General features: G+C 43.3%; 1 protein-coding gene across 2 annotated transcripts in view; it reads left to right on the top strand.

The window, feature by feature from the left end:
- LOC133652221 (proline dehydrogenase 1, mitochondrial-like) overlaps positions 1-24133 on the top strand; it is an 82592-nt gene that overhangs the window by 18669 nt on the left and 39790 nt on the right. For both annotated transcript variants that reach the window (XM_062050726.1, XM_062050727.1), the window contains 2 exons: positions 9462-9496; positions 18254-18361. In XM_062050726.1, the coding sequence (XP_061906710.1) occupies positions 9462-9496; positions 18254-18361 (143 nt within the window). The remainder of the gene's footprint in view (positions 1-9461; positions 9497-18253; positions 18362-24133) is intronic.

Below are 24133 nucleotides of genomic sequence, written 5' to 3'. Positions count from 1 at the left end.
GTCTCTGTGATCCCTATAGGTGTATAAATAATAATATAGTGTTAAATAAAATCAGTTTCTTGGGCACAAAACTTTAAATAATACAGCTCTCCAAAAAGTGCACTTCTGCTGCTATTTGACATAACTGTTTGTTATGATGCTTTGACATTTTTGCACTTTATTTCTTTATTGAAAGAAAATTATATGAAGAGAAAAGTTGTTTGCAAATGTGGTTACAATGCTAAAATATTACAAGTTAAAGCTAAAAAAAATACACTTTATTGAGTTAACATTATAGGGGGAAAGATGTTATGAGCTAGAGAATATAGGGCACATAACAACTACACTACCCAGCATGCAACGGGAGTTACGAGCATGCGCGGTAGCCCCGAAAAGTGTTGCATGTTACCACGCTGTGAAAGTAAACGACAAGAACTCAGCCAACATGCCTCGTCTGCATTAATTATAATTAGACAGACAACACATATACAGTGTGATTTTGTTTTGTTTACAAGGAAACAAAAACAATAGTTAAAAAGGGAGATATGTTGTATATGTATGTATGTATGTGCTGCGGTTGCTTTAAGAACGTTGCGACAGCTGCCGTAAAGGAGGTGCGTTGCTAGCCTGGTTGCTATGTTTCCGGTTGGTCGTAAAAGTGTTCGTCATCTGTTTGTACCCTGCTCAAATCTCTCAGTAAAGTTATTCATTGGATTATACCTTTTGTTTTGAACTTTATTACACCTTGGAGCGCTTTTTCCCGTCCATTGTTTTCCTGCTTTCGCTATCTGCGCCTAATGACTGAGCTACGTGACGTCATTTCTTGTGATGTCTCACGGAGCATTTCTGGTCGGGACGGGATTGGTCCCAGGGATTCGAACAAAGAACCAACTCTTTTTCTTTACTATAGTGGTCTCGATAATGGGTACCGGTTCTTAAAAAGGCATTCGACAAACAACCGGGAAAACCGGTTTCGAGTATCATCCCTAGTCACGTGATCTCCCTCTGTGTTTACATTCCCCCGAGGGCAGATGCAGCCAATGCATGTGAGATGATCGACGCCATCACATCAAGGCTACAGACAAAACATCCTGAGGCTTTTTTCATCATTTCTGGGGACTTCAATCATGCTACTTTGGACTCAACGTTAGCTGCTTTTTACCAGGCTGTGGATTGTCCCACGAGAAACAACAGGACAATTGACCTACTGTATGCTAATGTCAGGGATGCATACAAGGTCACACCCTTCCCCCCACTAGGGAAGTCTGACCACAATCTTGTCCATTTTCAGCCAAAATACACCCCCCTGGTCCAAAGGCAGCCTGTTAACACTTGCTCTGTGAGGAGGTGGTCCCCTGAAATGGAAGATGCCCTCAGGGACTGCTACAACACCACAGACTGGGACGTGCTGCTTCCACAGGGTGAGGACATTGATGGGCTGACTCACTGTCTCACGGATTACCTCAACTTCAGCATGGACGTGATCTGCCCTGCTAAGACTGTTCGGTGCTACCCTAAAAGCAAACCCTGGGTAACACAAGAGGTTAAAGCTGTCCTCAACAAGAAGAAAGCTGCCTTCAGGAGTGGAGACAGGGAGGCAATGAGAGCAGCACAGCGGGAGGTGAAACGACACGTAAGGGAGGCTAAGGACAGCTACAGGAAGAAGCTGGAGCAGAAGCTGCAGCAGAACAACATGAGGGAGGTCTGGGAAGGTGTGAAAACCATCACAGGCCACAAGACAAAGACCAGAGCTGTTGGGGGGACAATAGAGAGGGCCAATGAGATGAATAACTTCTTCAACCGGTTCAACCAGCCCGTGTCCTCTCCACCCCTCACTCCCCATCGCAGCCACCCCCTCTTCTTTTCCCCTCAACGCACCTCCCCCCCAGCCATGGCAGCACCCCCCTCCACCACCTCTACGCAGACATTAGTCATCTCTGCGGACCAGGTTACAGGTCAACTGAGGAAGCTACAGCCTAGGAAAGCATCAGGCCCAGACAAGGTGTGCCCCCGACTCCTGAAGACCTGTGCTGCAGAACTGGGTGAACCACTCCAGCGGATCTTCAACCTCAGCCTCCAGCTGGGGAGAGTGCCCATCATCTGGAAGACGTCATGCATCGTTCCAGTTCCCAAAAAGAACTGCCCCAGTGAGCTGAACGACTACAGACCAGTGGCGCTCACCTCTCGTATAATGAAGACAATGGAGCGGCTCTTTCTCAGCCTCCTCAGACCACAGGTGCAACAAGCCCAGGACAGCCTGCAGTTTGCGTACCAGGCAGGCGTTGGTGTGGAAGATGCTATCCTTTACCTGCTGCACCGAGCCCACTCACACCTGGATAAGGGAAATGGCGCTGTGGGGATCCTGTTCCTGGACTTCTCGAGTGCCTTTAATACTATCCAGACCTGCCTTCTTCAGGACAAGCTGGACAGAATGCGAGTGGACCCCTGCCTGGTTGCCTGGATTTCAGACTACCTCACGATAGGCTACAGTACGTCAGACTGAAGGACATCACATCTGACACTGTGATCAGCAGCACCGGAGCACCGCAGGGAACGGTGCTGGCCCCTCTTCTCTTCACCCTGTACACCGCTGACTTCTGCTACAACTCAGAGATGTGTCACATCCAGAAGTACGCGGACGACACAGCCATCGTCGGGTGCATCAGGGACGGCAGAGAGGACGAGTTTCGGAGGCTGGTGAGGGACTTTGTTGTCTGGTGCCACAGGAACCTCTTGCAGCTCAATCCGTCAAAGACCAAGGAGCTGGTCATTGACTTTGGGAGGTCGAGTCCAAGGTCACAACCTTTTATGATCGAGGTAGTCGAGGTACAGACCGTGGACTCATTCAAGTACCTCGGGGTGTGGGTGGACAATAAGCTGGACTGGACTGTTAACACGGACCACTTGTACAGGAAAGGACAGAGCAGGCTGTACTTCCTGAGGAGGCTGCACTCCTTCAACATCTGTAAAAAACTCTTGTGGATGTACTACCAGTCTGTGGTTGCCAGTGTTCTGTACTACATCGTAGTGTGCTGGGGGGGGGGGGCAGTACATCAAAGAAGGACAGCTCCAGACTGGAGAAATTGATCAGGCGGGCCGGTTCTACGATCGGAATACAACTGGACTCACTGGTGACGGTGGCAGAGAAGAGGACTGTGGAAAAGCTAGTGAGCATCCTGGATGATGCCAGTCACCCTCTGCATACCGTTATCAGTAGCCAGAGGAGCCTGTTCAGTGCTAGACTGCTTCATCCCAAGTGCAGGACTAATAGACTAAAAATATCCTTTGTCCCACACGCCATTAGACTGTACAACTCCTCTCTTGGGGGCAGTGGGAGTACTAGGATGACAGAGGATGCAAAACAATAACAGTGCAATACTTTTTCATAACATGGTCACTACTGTCTAGTTTCTCTTGTTATATTCTTATTTTACTGTTATATTTTTATTCTCATTGTTGATTTTTATTTTTATTCTATTGTAATATTTTTCTATTTTGTTTCCATTTATACCCCATTATTTACTTTTTACTTTTTAAATTCGATCTCAAATTTGTACACTGCTGCTGGAATTTAAATTTTCCTGACGGAACTCTCCTGAATGAATCAATAAAGTACTATCTATTTATCTATCTATCTATTAACATATATATATAACATTTTTTTAATTTTGCCATGATTTCAATTGTTTTTGTACAATTTACTTTTTTTTTTTTTCAAGTATTTCCAGACTTCTAATGACTTTAAAAAAAATAAAAACAACTAGCAACAAATGTAGCATCTTCTTCTGGTGTTATTATAGAATGTGCTTGAGTTAGACTTTCTCTTCTTAAAAGCCGCCACTGCCTCCTTAATATTTGCACATTTTGTAGATGGCTGTCCGCGCGGGTATATATGCAATATATATATAAAAATGACTTTTACATCAGGTATTTTTTTCGGTGGTCAAGTTTTCGGTACATCACTTGTCAATAGTGTGCAAATAATATATATATATATATATATATATATATATATATATATATATATATATATATATATATATATATATATATATATATATGTATGTATGTATGTATGTATGTATGTATGTATGTATGTATGTATGTATGTATGTATGTATGTATGTATATATATGTATATATTTATATATATATATATGTATATATTTATATATATATATGTATATGTACATATTTATATATATATATATATACATATACATATATATATATATATATATATATACATATATATACATATATATATACATATATATATATATATATATATATGTGTATGTATATATATAAATATATATATATATATATATATATATATATATATATATGTGTATGTATATATATATATGTGTATGTATATATATAAATATATGTATATATATATATATATATATATATATATATATATATATATATATATATATATATATATATATGTGTATGTATATATATATGTGTATGTATATATATATATATATATATAAATATATATATATGTGTATGTATATATATGTATGTATGTATGTATATATATGTATGTATGTATGTATAGGTATAGCGTCTAAAACTTCTAACTCATCCTCCATATATTCAGGCTCAAAAATACAAGGTTCTTGATCAGTCTGCAAAATAATTGCTTAAAATGGGCAAAATACCAAAATATTATTGTTATTATGAATGTATTTGTTACTACATAATTACAGCATGTATGTTAACGATTGTTGAAGGTTTTTTGGAAGTTTTTTTAAAGAGTGCTTTATCAGTGGATAAGTGTATCCCTTTTACAAGAATTGTTAGCCACCTCGTGCTAGTAGTTTTTTATTATTTAGAACGCATAGAAAAGGGAGAAATGTGTTCTCGTCTCACATATTGTCATGTCTGTGATCATGTTTTGTTTAGTTATGTTTTGCTTGGTTTTTGGACACTTTTTAGTTCCTGTTTTCACTCCCTTGCTTTGTCACCATAGCAACCATTAGTTTCACCAGGTTCACATACTCATGTCACATTTTGAGTCACGCACCTGTTTTCACTAATAATGTCACCAGTATTTAAGCTTGTTGTTGCCAGGCAGTCGGCCTGGTGACATTATCCTATCTTACCCCTGACATTCTGGATTTGCTCTGTGCTGACTTATTTCATGCTTGTATTCCATGCCATAGTTTTCATGCTTTTCACGTCACAGTAAGTGTAGTTTTTCTTGTCTATAGTTTCTGTCTAAGTGTTTTTTGTTTCTTAGCCAAGTTTATCTCCGCATTTGTGTGCGCCTTTTGTTTGCCAACTTTCCTTTGCATTCCGGGAAAACACAACACCCCAAAGTCCCCTTGTTGACACATATAGATTGTGGATGATTTTTTTATTTAAAAAAAAAGTAAAGCTATTGTTGACCAGGTTTACCAGACTCCTCCAAAACAGCAGTTTATTAGGACACAGTATCTTCATAATTGAATCACCACTCTGTATTAATTATAAAATACACATTGAAATGATTGTACACGACTAAAGCTAAGGCAACACTATTACTCATCCTCACAGTAGCACTGCAGTCTTACTGTGAAATATACTATTTTATCGTACTTTGTCTACATCTACAAAACCCAAAACCAGTGAAGTTGGCACGTTGTGTAATTTGTAAATAAAATAAGGATACAATGATTTGCAAATCAGTCCATCTTAAATGAGCTCGGGCCCAGCAAAGCCGGCAGCGTTTCTGGGTGTTGTTGATAAATGGCTTTGGCTTTGCATTGTAGAGTTTTAACTTGCACTTACAGATGTAGCGAATGTAGTTACTGACAGTGGTTTTCTGAAGTGTTCCTGAGGCCATGTGGTGATATCCTTTAAAGTTAAAGTTAAAGTACCACTGATAGTCTCACACACACTAGGTGTGGTGGAATTAACCTCTGCATATGACCCATCCCCTTGTTCCACTCCCTGGGAGGTGAGGGGAGCAGTGAGCAGCAGCGGTGGCCACGCTCAGGAATCATTTTGGTGATTTTTTACACACTGATGTTGCTTTTTGATGCAGTACCGCCTGAGGGATCGAAGGTCCGTAATATTATCGCTTAGGTGCAGTGATTTCTCCAGATTGTCTAAACCTTTTGATGATATTACGGACCCGTAGATGGTGAAATCCCTAAATTTCCTGCAATAGCTCGTTGAGAAATGTTCTTAAACTGTTTGACAATTTGCTCACACATTTGTTCACAAAGTGGTGACCCTTGCCCTGTGCTTGTTTGTGAATGACTGAACATTTCATGGAAGCTGCTTTTATACCCAATCATGGCACCCACCTGTTTCCAATTAGCCTGTTCACCTGTGGGATTTTCCAAATAAGTGTTTGATGAGCATTCCTCAATTTTCTCATTCGTTTTTGCCACTTGTGCCAGCTTTTTTGAAACACGTTGCAGGCATCAAATTTCAAATGAGCTAATATTTGCAAAAAATAACAACGTTTACCAGTTCAAACGTTAAATATCTTGTCTTTGCAGTCTATTCAATTGAATATAGGTTGGAAAGGATTTCCAAATCATTGTATTTTGTTTTTATTTATGATTTACACAACGTGCCAACTTCACTGGTTCTGGGGTTTGTAGTACATGTACATCCTAACCAGGAAGTGCTGCTCCGATTGGTCGGCGGAGAGAATTTCTCGCTTGTTAGGAATTCTGTCACATGAGCAGCGTGCAGCTGACATGAGCTCAAGTATAAACATGTGAGCAGCAACAAGGACACTCCATTGAGAGCTCCATGAAGTCATTTGATCTTACTAAATATATTTCATGCTAATTCCAACAAGACTTGTCAGATTAATTCAAGTGCGAGCCCTCAGCCTAAAAAAACCTGACCTTTTATATTTCGCACATTGGTAGTAAAATAAAGGTCAATGAATAAAACAAAGCTCGCTGTGAGTCCATACAAGTGTTGAGGGGACGCTGACGTAGGCTGACAGTTGACTTGAAGTTCAAACTTGGCAGACGTCGTCACATGAAGCGGTTGAGGCAAAATAGTAGTGTTGTGTCGTTCACGAACTATTCGTTCGAAAGAACGAATCTTTTGAGTGAACGTACTGAACCGAATCACTTCATGAACTGATTCGTTCCTTTCTCAGTTCAGTTGAGCTCCGCCGCGACCATGCCGGTATGAGTGGAACTGGCGCATTCTGTGACTCACTGAACCCTCGACGTCGGCGAACGACGCAGCCAATGAGAGGGCGGGGGGAGGGACTGAGCGAACGATTCGTTCACCGCGGATTAACGATATGAATCACTCAGTGAATGACAACGCTCTCGCTCTCTGCTCTGCTTGCCCCAATGCCGGGAGTGATTCTCCTCCCGTCGCGGGGATATGTTTCATGCCATTGGCATCCGTTCTCCATTCATTCTCCAAGCTAACGGCTAATGTTGACTCAAGCTACATGAAAACAAACACACGTCCCCATTATCTCAACACATAAAGTTATGAGAGTAGAGGAGACAGACAGAAAGAAAGTCAGTGCAGGCTGAGCAGCAGCGACGCGAGAGGGAGGGGCGGGGGGTAAAGTATAGGGCAGGCTGTTTTGAGAAGAATTAAAATAAAAATAATAACTAATGTATGTACACATACATAGGCTATTATTTACACAGTTATTGTAACAAAAATACATTTCTCCTTGGGGATCAATTCTGATTCATATTATTATTATTATTATTATTATTATTATTATTATTATTATTATTATTATTATTATTATTATTATTATTATTATTATCCCTTCAACTGCAACTGTTGTTGTTGTTGTTTAGTAGCTATCATCATCATTATAATAATGCTGATTTGCAATTAAACTGTACTGCTGCTGCAGAAGTGATTCGGTTCACGTACTGAACTGTGCTGACTGTGGCGCTGTGTCAGTCACTGATTCTAGTGATTCAGTACAGTCAAAAGAACTGCAGAAGTGATTCGGTTCACGTACTGCCACAGTGTGGCGCTGTGTCAGTCACTGATTCTAGTGATTCAGTACAGTCAAAAGAACTGCAGAAGTGATTCGGTTCACGTACTGCCACAGTGTGGCGCTGTGTCAGTCACTGATTCTAGTGATTCAGTACAGTCAAAAGAACTGCAGAAGTGATTCGGTTCACGTACTGCCACAGTGTGGCGCTGTGTCAGTCACTGATTTTAGTGATTCAGTACAGTCAAAGGAACTGCAGAAGTGATTCGGTTCACGTACTGAACTGTGGCACTGTGTCAGTCACTGATTCTAGTGATTCAGTACAGTCAAAAGAACTGCAGAAGTGATTCGGTTCACGTACTGCCACAGTGTGGCGCTGTGTCAGTCACTGATTGTAGTGATTCAGTACAGTCAAAAGAACTGCAGAAGTGATTCGGTTCACGTACTGCCACAGTGTGGCGCTGTGTCAGTCACTGATTCTAGTGATTCAGTACAGTCAAAAGAACTGCAGAAGTGATTCGGTTCACGTACTGCCACAGTGTGGCGCTGTGTCAGTCACTGATTCTAGTGATTCAGTACAGTCAAAAGAACTGCAGAAGTGATTCAGTTCACGTACTGAACTGTGCTGACTGTGGCGCTGTGTCAGTCACTGATTCTAGTGATTCAGTACAGTCAAAAGAACTGCAGAAGTGATTCGGTTCGCGTACTGCCACAGTGTGGCGCTGTGTCAGTCACTGATTCTAGTGATTCAGTACAGTCAAAAGAACTGCCGATCCCATGAAAACAAGCCACATGAAGACAAACACACGTCCCCATTATCTCAACACATAAAGTTATGAGAGTAGAGGAGACAGAAAGAAAGTCAGTGCAGGCTGAGCATCAGCGACGCGAGGGGAAGGGGCGGGGCGTAGAGTGTAGGGCAGGCTCTTTTGAGAAGATTTAAAATAAAAATAATAACTAATGTATGTACACATACATAGGCTATTATTGACACAGTTATTGTAACAAAAATAAATTTCTCCTTGGGGATCAATTCTGATTCATATTATTATTATTATTATTATTATTATTATTATTATCCCTTCTACTGCAACTGTTGTTGTTAGATTAACGCGCGTTCACCCTATTTGCTGCTTCTCCCGCGAATGTCTGCACTGTACTGTACTACGCACGCCCCCCCCGCCCCCTCCTATTTCTTTTTTGGGGGGGGGATTCAGTGATCAAATTTTTTGAACGAATCAATTTAAGGAACTGATTCTAGTGATTCAGTACAGTCAAAAGAACTGCAGATCCCATCACTACAAAATAGGCATGCACTGCTTGTCTGCAACTAGTGGTGGCACTGTTGGCTCAGGCTCAAGTTTGTGGTTGAACTACAGCACTGACTTGGGGTGAGGTTTATGGCTTCAGAAGTGTTTTTTTAATTTATTTTTTTATTTGAATCTTTTGAGCTCCAGGCTGGCTGCAATAGCTACAAATATCAATATAATTTTGATGATCTAATTACTTTAAATTGACTCTTATTTCTTTCATTTAGCTCAAGTGCATCTGGTCCGCAGACAGGGGGCAAAGGTCAGTAGCATCGCTTGATTTTTGCACACACTGTTACAGTAACTGGTTGCCGTGGATACTTGAATGATGCTGATGTCCAATAAATGATGTATTTCCTAACTTTGCAAGTTTAAAAACAATGTTTGAATCCAAACTTTAAAAAAAGATGGTTTCCCACATTAAGCCCAGCTAATTGGACCGCGGCGGTCACGTGACCCGGAAGCACGCGCAGCGCTCAAAGAGTAACTAGCAGGCAAGATCCTACCAGTCAAATTCAAAAAGGTATGAATTTGACACCTGCGTTACACCCTCCCCCCTTAAGATAGTGCACCTCCGTGTGCATACTATATGATGTGAACGGGTAGTTCTAAGCTAGAGTTCCCTGCAGGGGTGGTACTAAGTATTTCACCATAGGCATCTCCTAGACTATGGAAAAGCGTCTGAACAACTGAAATAAAAGGATTACCCAACGTGGAATAACCAAATCGCTTAGGTGGTTGTCGCTGTCTTGAAGAACGGCGAATAGCATCAGGTTCATTAAGAACCTCAGAGTCAAACATAACCGATTGGGTAAGGGCAGGGTCGGTAGACTCTGGGGATGTCTCTGCTTGGCCGCTCTTCTCAGTTTCTCCATCCATTTTATCTTGTTCTCCAATTTCAGGTTCTTCAGCTGAAAAGATAACAGGCTCATTGGATGCAGGTAAGTGTTGATGATCTTCTCCCACAGATGGAGGCGGCGATGTGGCTGGATTGGCAGAGGACTTCCCTGGATCAGGTAAGTAAGGTTTCACAGGTTCGGTAAGTATACACTCTGGAGCATTGTCAAGTGATGGTAGGATGTTTTTTTCAACAGTTAAGGTTCCAGGTGAAAGGTTTGCAAATAGAGGTAATTGGCAATCATCTTCATCTTCATAATTGTCATGATTCTCACCAAGTGGTATCTCTTGCTGCTGGCTTCAGGTCACTGGCCTGCGAGGAGGCGTTGCCTCAAGAGACTTTTGGCAAGTATCACTCGGAAGAGACTCACAGGGCAGTAGAAGATCACGGTGAAGAGTTCGAGTTGGAGCCTTGTCATCCCTTTCTAGTCTCACTGGAGATACTGGAAGGTCACCAGCACGGCTGAGAACGACATATACCTCACGCTCCCACTTATCCTCAAGTTTGTGCTTTCCTCGCAGTTTCACATTGCGAACCAAAACACGACCACCAACGTCCAAACTAGATGGGGTAACTCGTTTATCAAATCTTCTCTTATTGTGTTCTGCAGATTTCTGCGCATATCTAGCAGCAAGCTTGAAACTTTGCTCGAGCCGGGAACATAAATGCTCAACATACTGGGAATGTGACTTTGACTGCTTTCCTCGGACTGGAAGACTAAAAGCAAGATCGACTGGAAGGCGGGGTGAGCGACCGAACATTAATTCATAGGGCGTAAAGCCAGTTACATCATTCTTGGTACAATTGTACGCATGGCAGAGTGGTTTCACGTATTCTTTCCATCGCTTCTTCTGCTTGGGCTTCAAGGTTCCGAGCATACTTAATAGAGTTCGGTTAAAGCGCTCTACCGGGTTCCCTCGTGGATGATATGGATTAGTTCTTGTCTTCTTAATACCAGCAACCTCACAGAGTTCTTTTATGAGCTTAGACTCAAAGTCTGGTCCCTGATCAGTATGAAGTTTCTCGGGTATGCCGTAGTAAACTATGAAGTGTTCCCATAAGTAACGTGCAACGGTATGTGCTTTTTGATTAGGGGTAGGTAGAGCCACAGCAAACTTAGTAAAGTGATCTGTAAGAACAAGTATGTCTTTGGTGTTACTTTGGTCAGATAGAAAATCCATACACACCAACTCAAGTGGCCGAGTGGTGTTGATGTTAACCAAGGGTGCGGCTCTTTCTAGTGGGGATTTTCGTCGGACACACCGGTCACAAGTCCTGATTTTGGTCTCAACATCTACTGACATATGTGGCCAAAAAAATCTAGAGCGTACCAGGTCTAATGTTCGCTCAACACCTAGGTGTCCCATGTCATTATGAAGACTTTTCAGAACCAAGGCCCTCAACCCTTAAGGTAAAATGAGCTGTAAAAGGTCTACATCTCCATCTTTCCTTCTTCTGTAGAGGACACCATCCACCAATTCCAGGCGGTTCAATTCTCGAAGGAGCAAGGCCAATTCGGGAAGCTCGTGTCTCACTGTTGGGGGTACATACTCTCCCGTTTCCAACTGGTGAATGACCTCTCGGATGGATTGATCAGATCTCTGTTTCTCCCTGATTTCCTCAATAGACAAGGCTGGCACAACCAGCAACCCGTGCTGATTTTCATCCAGATAACTCTCAGGGATGGCTTTGGCAGAGGTGGTCATGGACTCAACCAGTGTGATGGGAGGGTAATCGGTAGAACTGGTTGAATTGCAGTTTTTCACAAGACGACTTTGGCAAATGGCCGCAACGACTTCTGGGGAAATTTCATATCCTGGTTCACTGCTGTGCCCATCGGTGAACTGACGGACGAGATCTAGATCAGAGGAAGTATCAAGAGATGAATCATGAGAACGGCGTGACAGCGCATCAGCGTCGAGGTTTTGCTTGCCAGTCCGATACTGAAGCGTGAAAGTGTACGTTGAAAGTGCAGCAAGCCAACGGTGACTTTGGCAGATGTCAGGATGTATGTCAATGGGTTGTTGTCTGTAACCACAACAAAATTAGCACCATACAGATAATCATGAAATTTTGCTGTAATGCTCCATTTCAACGCTAGAAATTCCAGTTTATGACCAGGATATCGCGACTCACTTGTGGATAAACCACGACTAGCATATGCAATGGCTCTCAAATGACCATCTTGCTCTTGATAAAGAGCTGCACCGAGACCTATGGCACTTGCATCTGTATGTAAGATGTATGGCTTCTTCGGGTCTGCAAACCCCAGAACAGGTGCAGTAGTTAGGTGCTCAATCAGGGTTTCAAAGGCACTCTGACATTCTGACGACCACCTTCCTCCAAAAGGTGTATGTTTCGAGCCGTGTGACTTGAAATTGGACCCTTTCTGTCCAGTCCTACGGGGTGGTGTATAGCCCCTTGTCAAGTCATTCAGTGGTTTGGCTACTGCGGAATATCTCCGGATGAACCTTCGGTAGTAACCGGCAAATCCTAAAAATGATTTTAGCTCCCTCAGGGTGCGTGGAATTGGCCAGGTCTTTAAGGCAGAAATCTTCTCTGGATCAGTCTTCACCCCCTCCTCAGACACCACATGACCCAGGTACCGTACAGAGGTTTGGAAGAACTTGCACTTCTCCAGGGATAACTTGAGGCCATATTCCTTCAATCGGTTGAGGACTCTTAGCAGGCGCTTTTCATGCTCCTCCAGGGTTTGTGAAAAGACAATCAAATCGTCGAGGAACACAAGAACTTCTTTCAAGTGAAGATCTGTCATGCACTTTTCCATGAGGCGCTGAAAAGTTGAGGGAGCATTGGTAACGCCTTGCGGCATGCGATTAAACTCCCAGAATCCTAACGGGGTAACAAAGGCAGTTTTTGCTTTATCCGCCTCATTCATCTCAATCTGGTAATAACCAGACTTGAGATCCAACACGCTAAACCATCTTGAGCCAGTCAACGCTGAAAATGATTCCTCCAGGTTGGGGAGGGCATAGGCGTCTTTAATGGTTTAGAGGTTTAGCTTTCTGTAGTCAATACACAGACGGACATCACCATTTTTCTTGCGCACAACTACAATAGGCGAGGCAAAGGGAGAATCGGACTCTCTGATTACTCCAGTTTTCAGAAAATCCCGCAGATGTTGTCGAACTGCCTGTATATCCTGTGGATGTATTGGCCTTGGGCGCTGCTTGAATGGTGTCTCGTCATTCATTTTGATGTGGTGTTTGACTTGTCCAGTTCTTCCAAAATCCAGATCGTGACAAGAGAAGACCTCCGGTATTTCTTTGAGTTTGCTTATAATCCTGTCTTTCCATTCCTCTGGGATGGGTGAGTCACCAAATCGAAATGCAGATGGTGCGAAGAACTTGCAATGAGTTCGGATGAGAGGGAAGTTTGATGTGACAAGATTTGAGGTGCCGTGATGAGATTTGCAATGGTGCTCAGAGATGGAATTGACACTTCTTGCTCTGACTCATTTTTGAGAATGACGGGAACTTTATGGGAGGTATTCTTTGCAATGGTAATGAGACAACTTGTCACACAGAGTCCACCAGCCACTGGAGATGAGGGATGTTCAATGAGTACACAACAGCCTGCAGTTGGAGTGTTGCCATAAATGGAGCCCTCAACCACAACCGTGTGGCCTGGGGGAATTGTAACTGATCCTTTACTTGAAAGCCTCACAACACCTTTGCTGCCCAAGTGTGTTTGTTGGCGCCGCAGTTGAAGCAGTTGCAGGACAGCTCTGTATCTATGTGTCTCTGGCTGGAAAGTGCCTTGATTTCTTTCCACATATTGGTCATACAATGGCTCAAGAGTATTCATACCAATCAGTACTTGTGATTGAAACTCTGGACGGGAATCCAGAACCACGAGTGCTAGTGTTGCTACTTCTGTGTCTGCACCCACAAAATCTTTGGGGAATGTAACTATCATTTCAATGTAGCCCAGGTAGGGTACAGTTTGGCCGGCTGCTCCTTCAACTTGCAGAAGGTCAGAGAGAGACTTCAAAGGTTCTTGAGAAAAATATTTATTATAAACTGCCACAGGAACAGTTGTAACTTGGGATCCAGTATCAAGTAAACAGGAGCACACTTGACCAGCAATGCGGTCTTCACTTGTACATTTCGATCCAATCAACCCTTTCGGTAGACCTGTTTTTGTGATTGGAGAAGAAGGAGTAAGCTCAGTGCAGGTAACAGTTGTAAGATTCTTGGGACATTTTTGATCCAAAGCAGTTCCAATTCGTCCCGTAACAGGAACTGGGGTCAGTTTAAAGAATGACCTGTGCTTGACTTCTTCCATCTTTGCAGCTTCTCTGCCTGTTGTCTTTTCTTGAATGAGACCAGAGCGGGATTTGGGGGACTGTCACATGTTGCTTTACTATGCCCCTCTTCACCACATTGGTAGCAATAACCGGGTCTTGGTCCAGACGGTGCAGAACCGTAGTATCGAGTAGCAGGTTTGGCATGTGGGGAACCAGCACCAGTCGATGGTGTCTTCGCTGGTACAGCTTGTTTTTTTTCCAGATTGGGCGGCGATCAAAGCTGTCAATTGTCTCTGTATATCTGCCAGTTGCTTTGTAAGTTTCTCCAGTGTTGTACTTTCATGATCTTCACCACCAGCATAAGCGTATTGTGCTTGAGTTGCGGCTCTTGTCTTGGATGGGCCGAGATGCTGCTTTATGCGAAGGGTCTTAGCTGCTTCTCGGTCCTCCTCTGTGCGCAATAGCAGCAATAGTTCAGCGAAGGATGGCGGATTTTGCTTGCGTTGCCTGAGTTGGAGCTCGGAGATTAAGACATTGTCCCAACAGCCTCTACAAAACTGGTTGAGTAGGTGTTTATTGGTCTCCTCGTAAGGAACTCCCCCTCTCTTGACAGCTAAATTGAGAGCAACTTGCAGCCGCTGAAGGTATGATGATGCCTTTTCATTTGCGTCTTGGAACGTATCCATACATTTAGCATAAAGCTCATCTCCGTCTTGCACAGTGCTGTACGCTGAATCCAGAATATGGAGATAGACTGCAGGCCGTGTTTCAGGCTTCAAGTGCTTGACCATGTCGGCAGCGGGAGGCAGAAGACTCTCAAAGATTTTGCGCGATCGCTGCAAATTGGAAACAGAGGAATCCTTTAACAGTAAATCCACAGTAACACGCCATGTTTCATAATCGGTTTCATTCTGAGGCCGGGGCAACCTCCCAGAAAATACTCTGAGACGCTGGCTGGAGAGATGAAGCATCGCACTGTCCTCGTTTTTAACGATGTGCTCAACCACATAACGTTGGACATCTGGTGGGTTCAAGGTAGGTGCAGCAATATTTGTGAGAGAGGTTCTGGTTTGGTATTGGGGTTTATGTTCAGTGCGATCGGAGAGCAATTCCTTACTCTCGGTAGTGGCAGTGGGAGTTGACTGTGTTGCTTGGGCAGCAGAAGTTGGCAGAGTTTTAGCTTGGACTGGGCCAAGCTGTGTAACAGAGTGACCAAGCAGGGACATCACATCGTTGAGGACCTCCGTAAAGTCCTTACCAGTTATCTTAGCTATCTCTTTTAAGTCAGATAAATATGCGTTTGTTTTCTGTTTCTCTATGCGAGTAGCAGAAAACAGCGGACAATTCGGATATTTCATAAATTTTACCATTTTGACTCACAAAAGTGTAAGGCAAAATGTGACGCAGCGCATTAATAGCATCAGTAAAATTATACTCAATAACCCACTTATGCCTAAACTCAGATTCCCAATCATCAATAATCTCACACTGACCAATCGAACCGTATTTAGACAAAAAGTCCACGACCTTTTCATTTTCTTCAGCCCTTGTATCACACTCAATCAATACTGCATTATGTATATTAATGCCATGTTTGTCAATTACGTCCATTGTAAAGTTATACTCTGTCCACACACAAACACACAATTTAAGCTGAACTCTCTCCTGGCTAGCTTGCCACTAATTTTGTAACCAATCCGTGCTACAATCAATGCAATAAATATGGGGTTTTATGGGCTAGGAACAAAAGACTAGGGTTTCGACTTGGAGAGAGAAGGCAAAGCTCAAATTGCAGGTTGGTTAACACCGTGTATTAAACAATTTGTGAGGGACAGCAGATATATACACACAATACGTTGAATGGCCATTCAACAGGAAAGTAATCTGGAAAACAACAGTGACTATATACATATATACGCAATTCAAATTTCATTAATTAATGTCTCTGGATCTGAATAAAGCTCAGTTCAGACTTAGAGTTTGTGGGGAAAAAAAGGATGGCAGTACAATCCATGTACTGCTGGTTAAAGATGGGAAAAAAATGTAAAGGGTCGGCTCGAGAGCCTCCTACCCGCCCAGACAGAACAGGTGGTGGTTCCTGGCTGGAATCTTCCAAAACCAGTCCTTGGACTAGATTCTTCTTTCTTTAGCTCGCCATCAAAAAAAAGAAGCCTGGCCAACTCTTCTACCGTCACACACAGCTTAATGAGAAAAAAAACTCCGGCGCTGGTAGTCGGCTCTCGAGCATACAATCGGTCTGTCTGCTGGCCACTTCCTGGTACCGGCTTATAAGCCCAGCTAATTGGACCGCGGCGGTCACGTGACCCGGAAGCACGTGCAGCGCTCAAAGAGTAACTAGCAGGCAAGATCCTACCAGTCAAATTCAAAAAGGTATGAATTTGACACCTGCGTTACACTGTATTTGAATTTTAATAGATTGTTTTATGTTCATGCAGTCACTGCTGTAATATATATATATATATATATATATATATATATATATATATATATATATATATATATATATATATACATATATACATGTATATATATATATATATATATATATATATATATATATATATATATATATATATATATATATATATATATATATATATTTCCGTTTTAGGCAAAAATAAAGGCATATTCTATGTACTTAAAAGGGACCTGCACTTTTTTTTGGAATTGTGTCTATCATTCACAATCCTTTTCTTTTTTTATGCATTGTAAGTCGGAAAATAAGCAGCTAATGGGAATATTACATTGCACCCATAAAGCCCTCTAAAAAACATCCAAAACCTGCCAACAATACTCCATTTATATGTTGTGATCTGAATATTAACCAAATATTAGCGATATTGTTAATACAAACGCTAACACAGACAAATTATTTTTAGTGGCGCCGTGAGAGATAACTAGCTTTTCGCTACAGTATTGTCATATTGGGCTGTTGAGTTGGTAAAAGTTAATTCTAGATTATAAATCATGCCTCTCACCTGGATAGTTGAAGGATGTGGACATAAACCGAGAAGTTGGTCAACTTTGACCTTCAACTTATACCCGGAGATGGCAAGAAATTTGCGCCCAACTTTTGTTTTTTTCCTGCGTGAGGATTATGATTAGTTCTTCATCTAAACGGGAAGACATAAGCGCCCCATCAGTCGGCATCCCAGTGAGAGCAGACATTGTACAGTAAGCCATAGTTTAATTATGTTCATAGTTTGTGTATCTTGTTTAGCACTTAGCAATTCTGCTACGTGAGGCTGAGCGTTTCACTAAAGCTGCATCTTTTCAGCACACAGCTCCTAAAACTTGTAACTCATCCTCCTTATTTTCAGGCTCAATAATATAAGGTTTTTTCATTTGTCCCAAAGTAGTCTTTGTTGTCTCTCATGATGTCTGCCATGATTAGTAGTGTTGTTGAAGGAAATAGGGAAAGTTGTAAAACATCTGTGAAATTAATATGTACGCTTAAAATGACTAAAAATACATAAATATTACATGTTATTATGACTGTGACAGATACTACATTACACATACATTTACAGCATGTATATAAAACGTGGATGGAGGTTTTTGGTGTTTGAATTTTGCTAGCATTTATTTACGACTTCGAATGCATTAAAAACAAAAAAAAAAAACGTGTTCTTGTTTCAAATAAGGATTGTGAATAATAGGCAACGTTAAAAAAAAAGTACAGTACTAAGCTAACAATGCCTTGGACAATGATAATTACATTTGAGCACTTGCAATGTGTTTGTTTGGCTCCTCAATCGTACTTCACGATCTTGTACCGGTGTAGACTTCCTGCAATTATCGGAATAATAAAATGTTGTTGTCGTCATCAGGCAACGACTACAGCGAGGAGTTTGGTGAATCCCATACGTATTTCCATGCAGATGAGAGCAAATGCGATCAACATATGGAAACATTCATTAAATGTATCCAAGCATCTGGTAAGCAGACACTGATCATGTTACAGTCACTCTGTGTGTGCTACTTTTTTTTTTTACATTAGTGTTACGACAGGGTATTCTCAGTACTCCTTAAAAGTCTAAAATCTAATTATTTAAATTTCAGTCCTTAAAAATGTCTTAAGTTTTATCAAAATCTCGCCATTAAGCGCAGTACAGCACAGGCTTCACAATAAGAGCGTTGTGAGCAAATATCCTGTCTGACTGCCCTAACAAAATATAAGTTTCAAATAAGCATCCTACATAAGTACTTCAAGCATCTATTGGTGTATTTATGTTACAAAATGACTATGCTTAAAACACTGGTCAAAATTGTCCAATGATGCATTGAACCAATAAATGTAAGGATTTTTGCATTTAATTTACCTTTTTTTTTTTTGATTGTCAAACTCATTTTTAATGAGTCCCACGTCCTAATTATGGCCGCTTGTAACAGTGAATAGATATGGATGCAAACACCTCATTATAGCCTCATTACACAATTTGCACCGGCAAATGTTTTTGGTTACTCTATTTTTACTAATATATATTTTATGATATTTGAATGAAAACAGTTTGTTGGATTACTTGCTTTGACATAGTAGGTCAAGGTGACAAGCAGATATTTAAGTATTTATTTTTTAATACTGTGATAATGAGATATTTTTAAGTGTTCTTTCTTAATCCATAGTCATATTTAAAGCAGCTAATATTTTCCCATGTAGTGCGTCTTCTCGTGACCTCCTTGCTTTTATCTTATGTAAACTCTTTGTTTTGTCTTGAGGGCCCCCGTTTGTCGGCTCACAGAGCTGTTTTGGCCAGTTTCTTATTTATTTTGGAGAAGCAGCTGTGCTCCTTTCTGGGCGAGAAGCATACTTGCCAACCCTCCCGTTTTTAGCGGGAGAATCCCGATATTCAGCGCCTCTCCCGACAACCTCCCGACAGAGATTTTCTCCCGACAAACTCCCGGTATTCAGCCGGAGCTGGAGGCCACGCCCCCCCCCAAAAAAAGTCTGCCGCAGCTGGGATTGGACCTGACCAGCCTCCGGGTACAACTACTGGAGTACCAATTGCTTGCCAGGGAAGATCTTCCCCAGGAAGCAAGGATTGACCGGTTTTGGGCCATGCTAGGGAGAGATGGAAGATTCCACACTCTCGTGCATTTGATGAAAGCACTTTTGTGCGTGCCACACAGCAATGCATCATCAGAGAGGGTGTTCAGCATGGTTAGAAAAATAGTGACAGAGAATAGAAAGAGGATGGACAATTCAACCCTTAACAAAGCATTGTACTTTCAAGTACAACAATGAGTAGATGAGTGTTGTGTGTGTGTGTGTGTATGTGTAAATAAATGAACACTAAAATTCAAGTATTTCTTTTATTTATATATATAATAAAATAAATATATATATATGTATATATATATATATATATATATATATATATATATATATATATATATATATATATATATATATATATATATATATATATATATATATATATATATATATATATTGTCATGACCCCTTCTGTGGCGTGGTTTGCTCTCCCGTGGTGCAAATGAATTGGACCATACGTGGCGTGCAGGTGAGGACATGTTTAATATGTTAACTCAAAAAAGGTACAAACAAAAAGCGCCCACAGCGGAGGTAAAAACTTGACTATGTCAAAACAAAAGACTTGCACAAAGGCACAAAAACTATTAAACAAAAACTTACTTGGCATGAGAAGATCAGCATAGACTATAGAAAAACGATGATAACATGAGCAGAGCATAAATGTGTGGAGAAGATGAATGTGTGAGGACGCCAGGACGAACAACAGAAACAGACAGATATAAATAGTGACGTGATCTGTGAAAACAGGTGCGTGACTCGAAACGTGAAACAGGTGCGTGACAAGACAGGTGAAAACTAATGGGTGACCATGGAAACCAAACCAAACAAGGAAGTGCAACCAGGAACTTAAAAGAGTCCAAAAAACAAACACATGGCCAAAACAAAAACATGAACAGACATGACAGAACCCCCCCCTTACGGACAGATCCCAGATGTCCAAAAAACAAAACACAAAACAGGATCAAGAGTCATGGGAGGGCGGGAGGGGGACATGGCGGTGGGTCGCCAGGCCAAGTGGCCCCGAATCCACCGAGGCATAGTCATGTGGCGGCGGCGAGTGGAACGCCGCCACCACAGGCGAGGTGGGCGACCCGGGAAGGGCCACATGCGTGGCCGACGAAGAGGTGGGCGCACTTGGCGTGGCGGACGACCAGGTAGTGGCCACAACCGTGGCAGGCGAGGAGGCAGGCGCGTCGTCGTCATTGCAGGCGTTGAAGCCGCAGATGACGCAGGTGCGGGTGCAGCAGACGAAGCAGGCAGCGAAGCTTGGCGTGGCACTTCGGGCGGCGAAGCTTGGTCTTGGCCGCTTGGAGGGTCTTGGCTGCTTGGAGGGTCTGGGTCTTGGTCTTGGCGAGGGTCTTGGTCCTGGTCTTGGCGAGGGTGGTCTTGGACTTGGTCTTGGTCTTGGCATGGTTGGTCTTGGACATGGTCTTGGCGTGGTTGGTCTTGGTCTTGGACTTGGTGTTGGCATGGTTGGTCTTGGACTTGGTCTTGGTGTTGGCATGGTTGGTCTTGGACTTGGTCTTGGTGTGGTTGGTCTTGGTCTTGGACTTGGCGTGGTTGGTCTTGGTCTTGGACTTGACGTGGTTGGTCTTGGACTTGGACTTGGCGTGGTTGGTCTTGGACTTGGACTTGGCATGGTTGGTCTTGGACTTGGTGTGGCGGTGCTTGGACTTGGTCTTGGCTTGGGGGTGCTTGGTCTTGGTGTGGAGCTGCGACTGGGTCTTGGTGTGGAGCTGCGACTGGCGGCACTTGGCGTCGTGGAGCTGCGACTGGCGGCACTTGGCGTCGTGGAGCTGCGACTGGCGGCACTTGGTGTCGTGGAGCTGCGACTGGCGGCACTTGGCGTCGTGGAGCTGCGACTGGCGGCACTTGGCGTCGTGGAGCTGCGACTGGCGGCACTTGGCGTCGTGAAGCTGCGACTGGCGGCACTTGGCGGCTTGAAGCTGCGACTGGTGGCACTTGGCGGCGTGGAGCAGGTAGCGGAACTTGGCGTGGAGTTGCGACTGGTGGCGTTTGGCGTGGAGCTGCGACTGGTGGCGCTTGGTGTGGAGCTGCGACTGTTGGCGCTTGGCGTGGAGCTGCAACTGGTGGCGCTTGGCGTGGAGCTGCGACTGGTGGTGCTTGGCGTGGAGCTGCGACTGGTGGCGCTTGGCATGGTGCAGGTGGAGGTGGCCTAGCTGGAGGCTGTGGCTTGGCCGGTCGAAAGACTGGTGGTGGCGGCCGTGCTGGTGGCTGTGGCTTGGCGTGACGAAATTCAGGTGGTGGTGGCCGAGCTGGAGGCTGTGTCTTGGCAGACCGAAGAACAACCCCACCTGAACAGTCCCCAGCCCTAGCAGCCCCGTCAAGGAGCGGATCCCAGACGCGCTCCCTGCGGTCTGGAACGATAACATGAGCAGAGCATAAATGTATAGAGAAGATGAATGTGTGAGGACGCCAGGACGAACAACAGAAACAGACAGATATAAATAGTGACGTGATCTGTGAAAACAGGTGCGTGACTCGAAACGTGAAACAGGTGCGTGACAAGACAGGTGAAAACTAATGGGTGACCATGGAAACCAAACCAAACAAGGAAGTGCAACCAGGAACTAAAAAGAGTCCAAAAAACAAACACATGGCCAAAACAAAAACATGAACAGACATGACATATATAGCTAGAATTCACTGAAAGTCATGTATGTATGTATGTATGTATATAAATATATATATATATATATATATATATATATATATATGAAATACTTGAGTTGGTGAATTCTAGCTGTAAATATACTCTCCTCATAACCACGCCCCTAACCACGCACCACGCCCCAACCGCGCCGCCCCCCCCCCCTCCCCCCACCTCCCGATATTGGAGGTCTCAAGGTTGGCAAGTATGGCGAGAGGGGCTGTTTTCGCTTTACATAAGATGACTCTTTTTGTTTGGACTTAGACCTCTTCTTGACATTCATTAGAAATTTATTTTTTATTCATTAGAAATGTATTTTTTAATGTTGACAATTTCTAAAATCTGGTAAATGTTTTTTCAATATTGTTGCGTTGTAAGGGCTGGTTTTCCTAAATCTTTATTAAAACTTGGCCAAGTACTATTTTGTCTCTGGGGTCCTTTTTACTCAACATGTATGTCATCCAAAGGAACTTGGACAGACCAGTGTTTTATTCCCTGAGAGGAGGACTGGTCACACGCAACTCTACCAAAAAATAAAAATGTTGCATATTTATGTGATATTAAAGTGTAAAACATATGCAATTCCGTGCAGTGCATTTTTCTGTTTGAATTGAAATAAATACAATTAGCCAGAAAGTGCTTTATTGTTATAATTTATTGTTATTATGTTAAATTTCGCATCCCAATCGGGATTTTTATTCACCCCAATTTTAAATAATTTCATAATTTCCTAAATTCTATCTAAAAAAAACACTTTGAATATTTTATTTTTATAACAACTGTTGTGTATCGACAAGGGGGAAGGAGACGGCACGACAACAGGAGGTGCAGCTCAACGGGTTTTATTAAGCACTTGATGAATATGTGGGGTGTGTATGCTACTATGTGTGTGAATGGAATACTATGTGTGGAAATTAACCGAATGTAAATACCGGAGGTCTTGTTGGAGTGCGTGTTGGATGTGGCAGCGACCAAGTCCAGAGGGGACGAAGCAAAGAGGTCCGTGGTCCGAGCGATGTCCGTGTGGCAGGAGAGAGGCATCAAGAAGTCCAAGTCCGAGCGTGGGGTCGAGGATCGGGGAAGGCAGTCAAAGTCCCGGGGGGGAGATCAGCAGCACAAGCGCACAGCTAAAGCTGAGACACGGAGGACTGTGGGGACAGGAGATGACAAGGACAAATCAGGACAAGGCACGAGGGAGACAAGCGAGCGAGAGAGAGACACAGGAGAGGAGCCATAGACGTGAAAGCTTACTGTAAACAGGGCTACATTCCGACGAGGAGTAGTCAGCGGAGAGACTCTTTATACTGTCGCCTCTCTTCGGGTGCAGGTGCGTAGATTGCAGATTGCCTCCGGCTGTGGCGGCGCGTGGGCGCGGTCTGCGCGGCAAGAGCGGGGGAGTGTCTTACGGAGCTCACAGCGGAGCTTCTAGGTGCTCCCGCAGAGGAGGGAGAAGCAGACTGCCTGTGCGCCGTAACAGTGACCCCCTCTTATGCGAGGCTCCCGACGAGCGCCGGAGAGCTCCCGAGTTGGCCCGATAGAAGTCCTCCAGAAGGAAGGGATCAGCAAGGTAGGAGGCAGGAAACCAGATCCTATCCTCTGACCCACACCCCTCCCAATCAACCAAATACACCAGCCCCCTACCTTGCCGACGGACAGTCCAGACTGGGTCACCGTTGTCCAAAATCCTAGGAAGGGGGGGAGGAGTGGAGAGCTCGAGACAGGTTTCATTTGTGACACATGGACCACGGGGTGTCGCTTCACTGAGGGAGGTAGAGACAGTCTCACTGCCACCGGGTTGACAATGGCCTCTACTGAATAGGGTCCTACAAAACGGGGTGCGAGTTTACGGGATGATACCTGTAGGTGGAGATCCTTGGCCCGTAATAGCACTTGTTTTCCCAAGGAGTACGAGGGGGCCGGGATACGCCGCCGGTTGGCACTGCGGCACATCCTCTCAGAAGTCTTCAGCAGGGCAGCACGGGC

The sequence above is a fragment of the Entelurus aequoreus genome, linkage group LG06 (assembly GCF_033978785.1).
Source record: "Entelurus aequoreus isolate RoL-2023_Sb linkage group LG06, RoL_Eaeq_v1.1, whole genome shotgun sequence".
Classification (NCBI taxonomy): domain Eukaryota; kingdom Metazoa; phylum Chordata; class Actinopteri; order Syngnathiformes; family Syngnathidae; genus Entelurus; species Entelurus aequoreus.
Note: the sequence above shows the minus strand (reverse complement) of the source record. Positions and strands in the feature narration are given on the sequence as shown.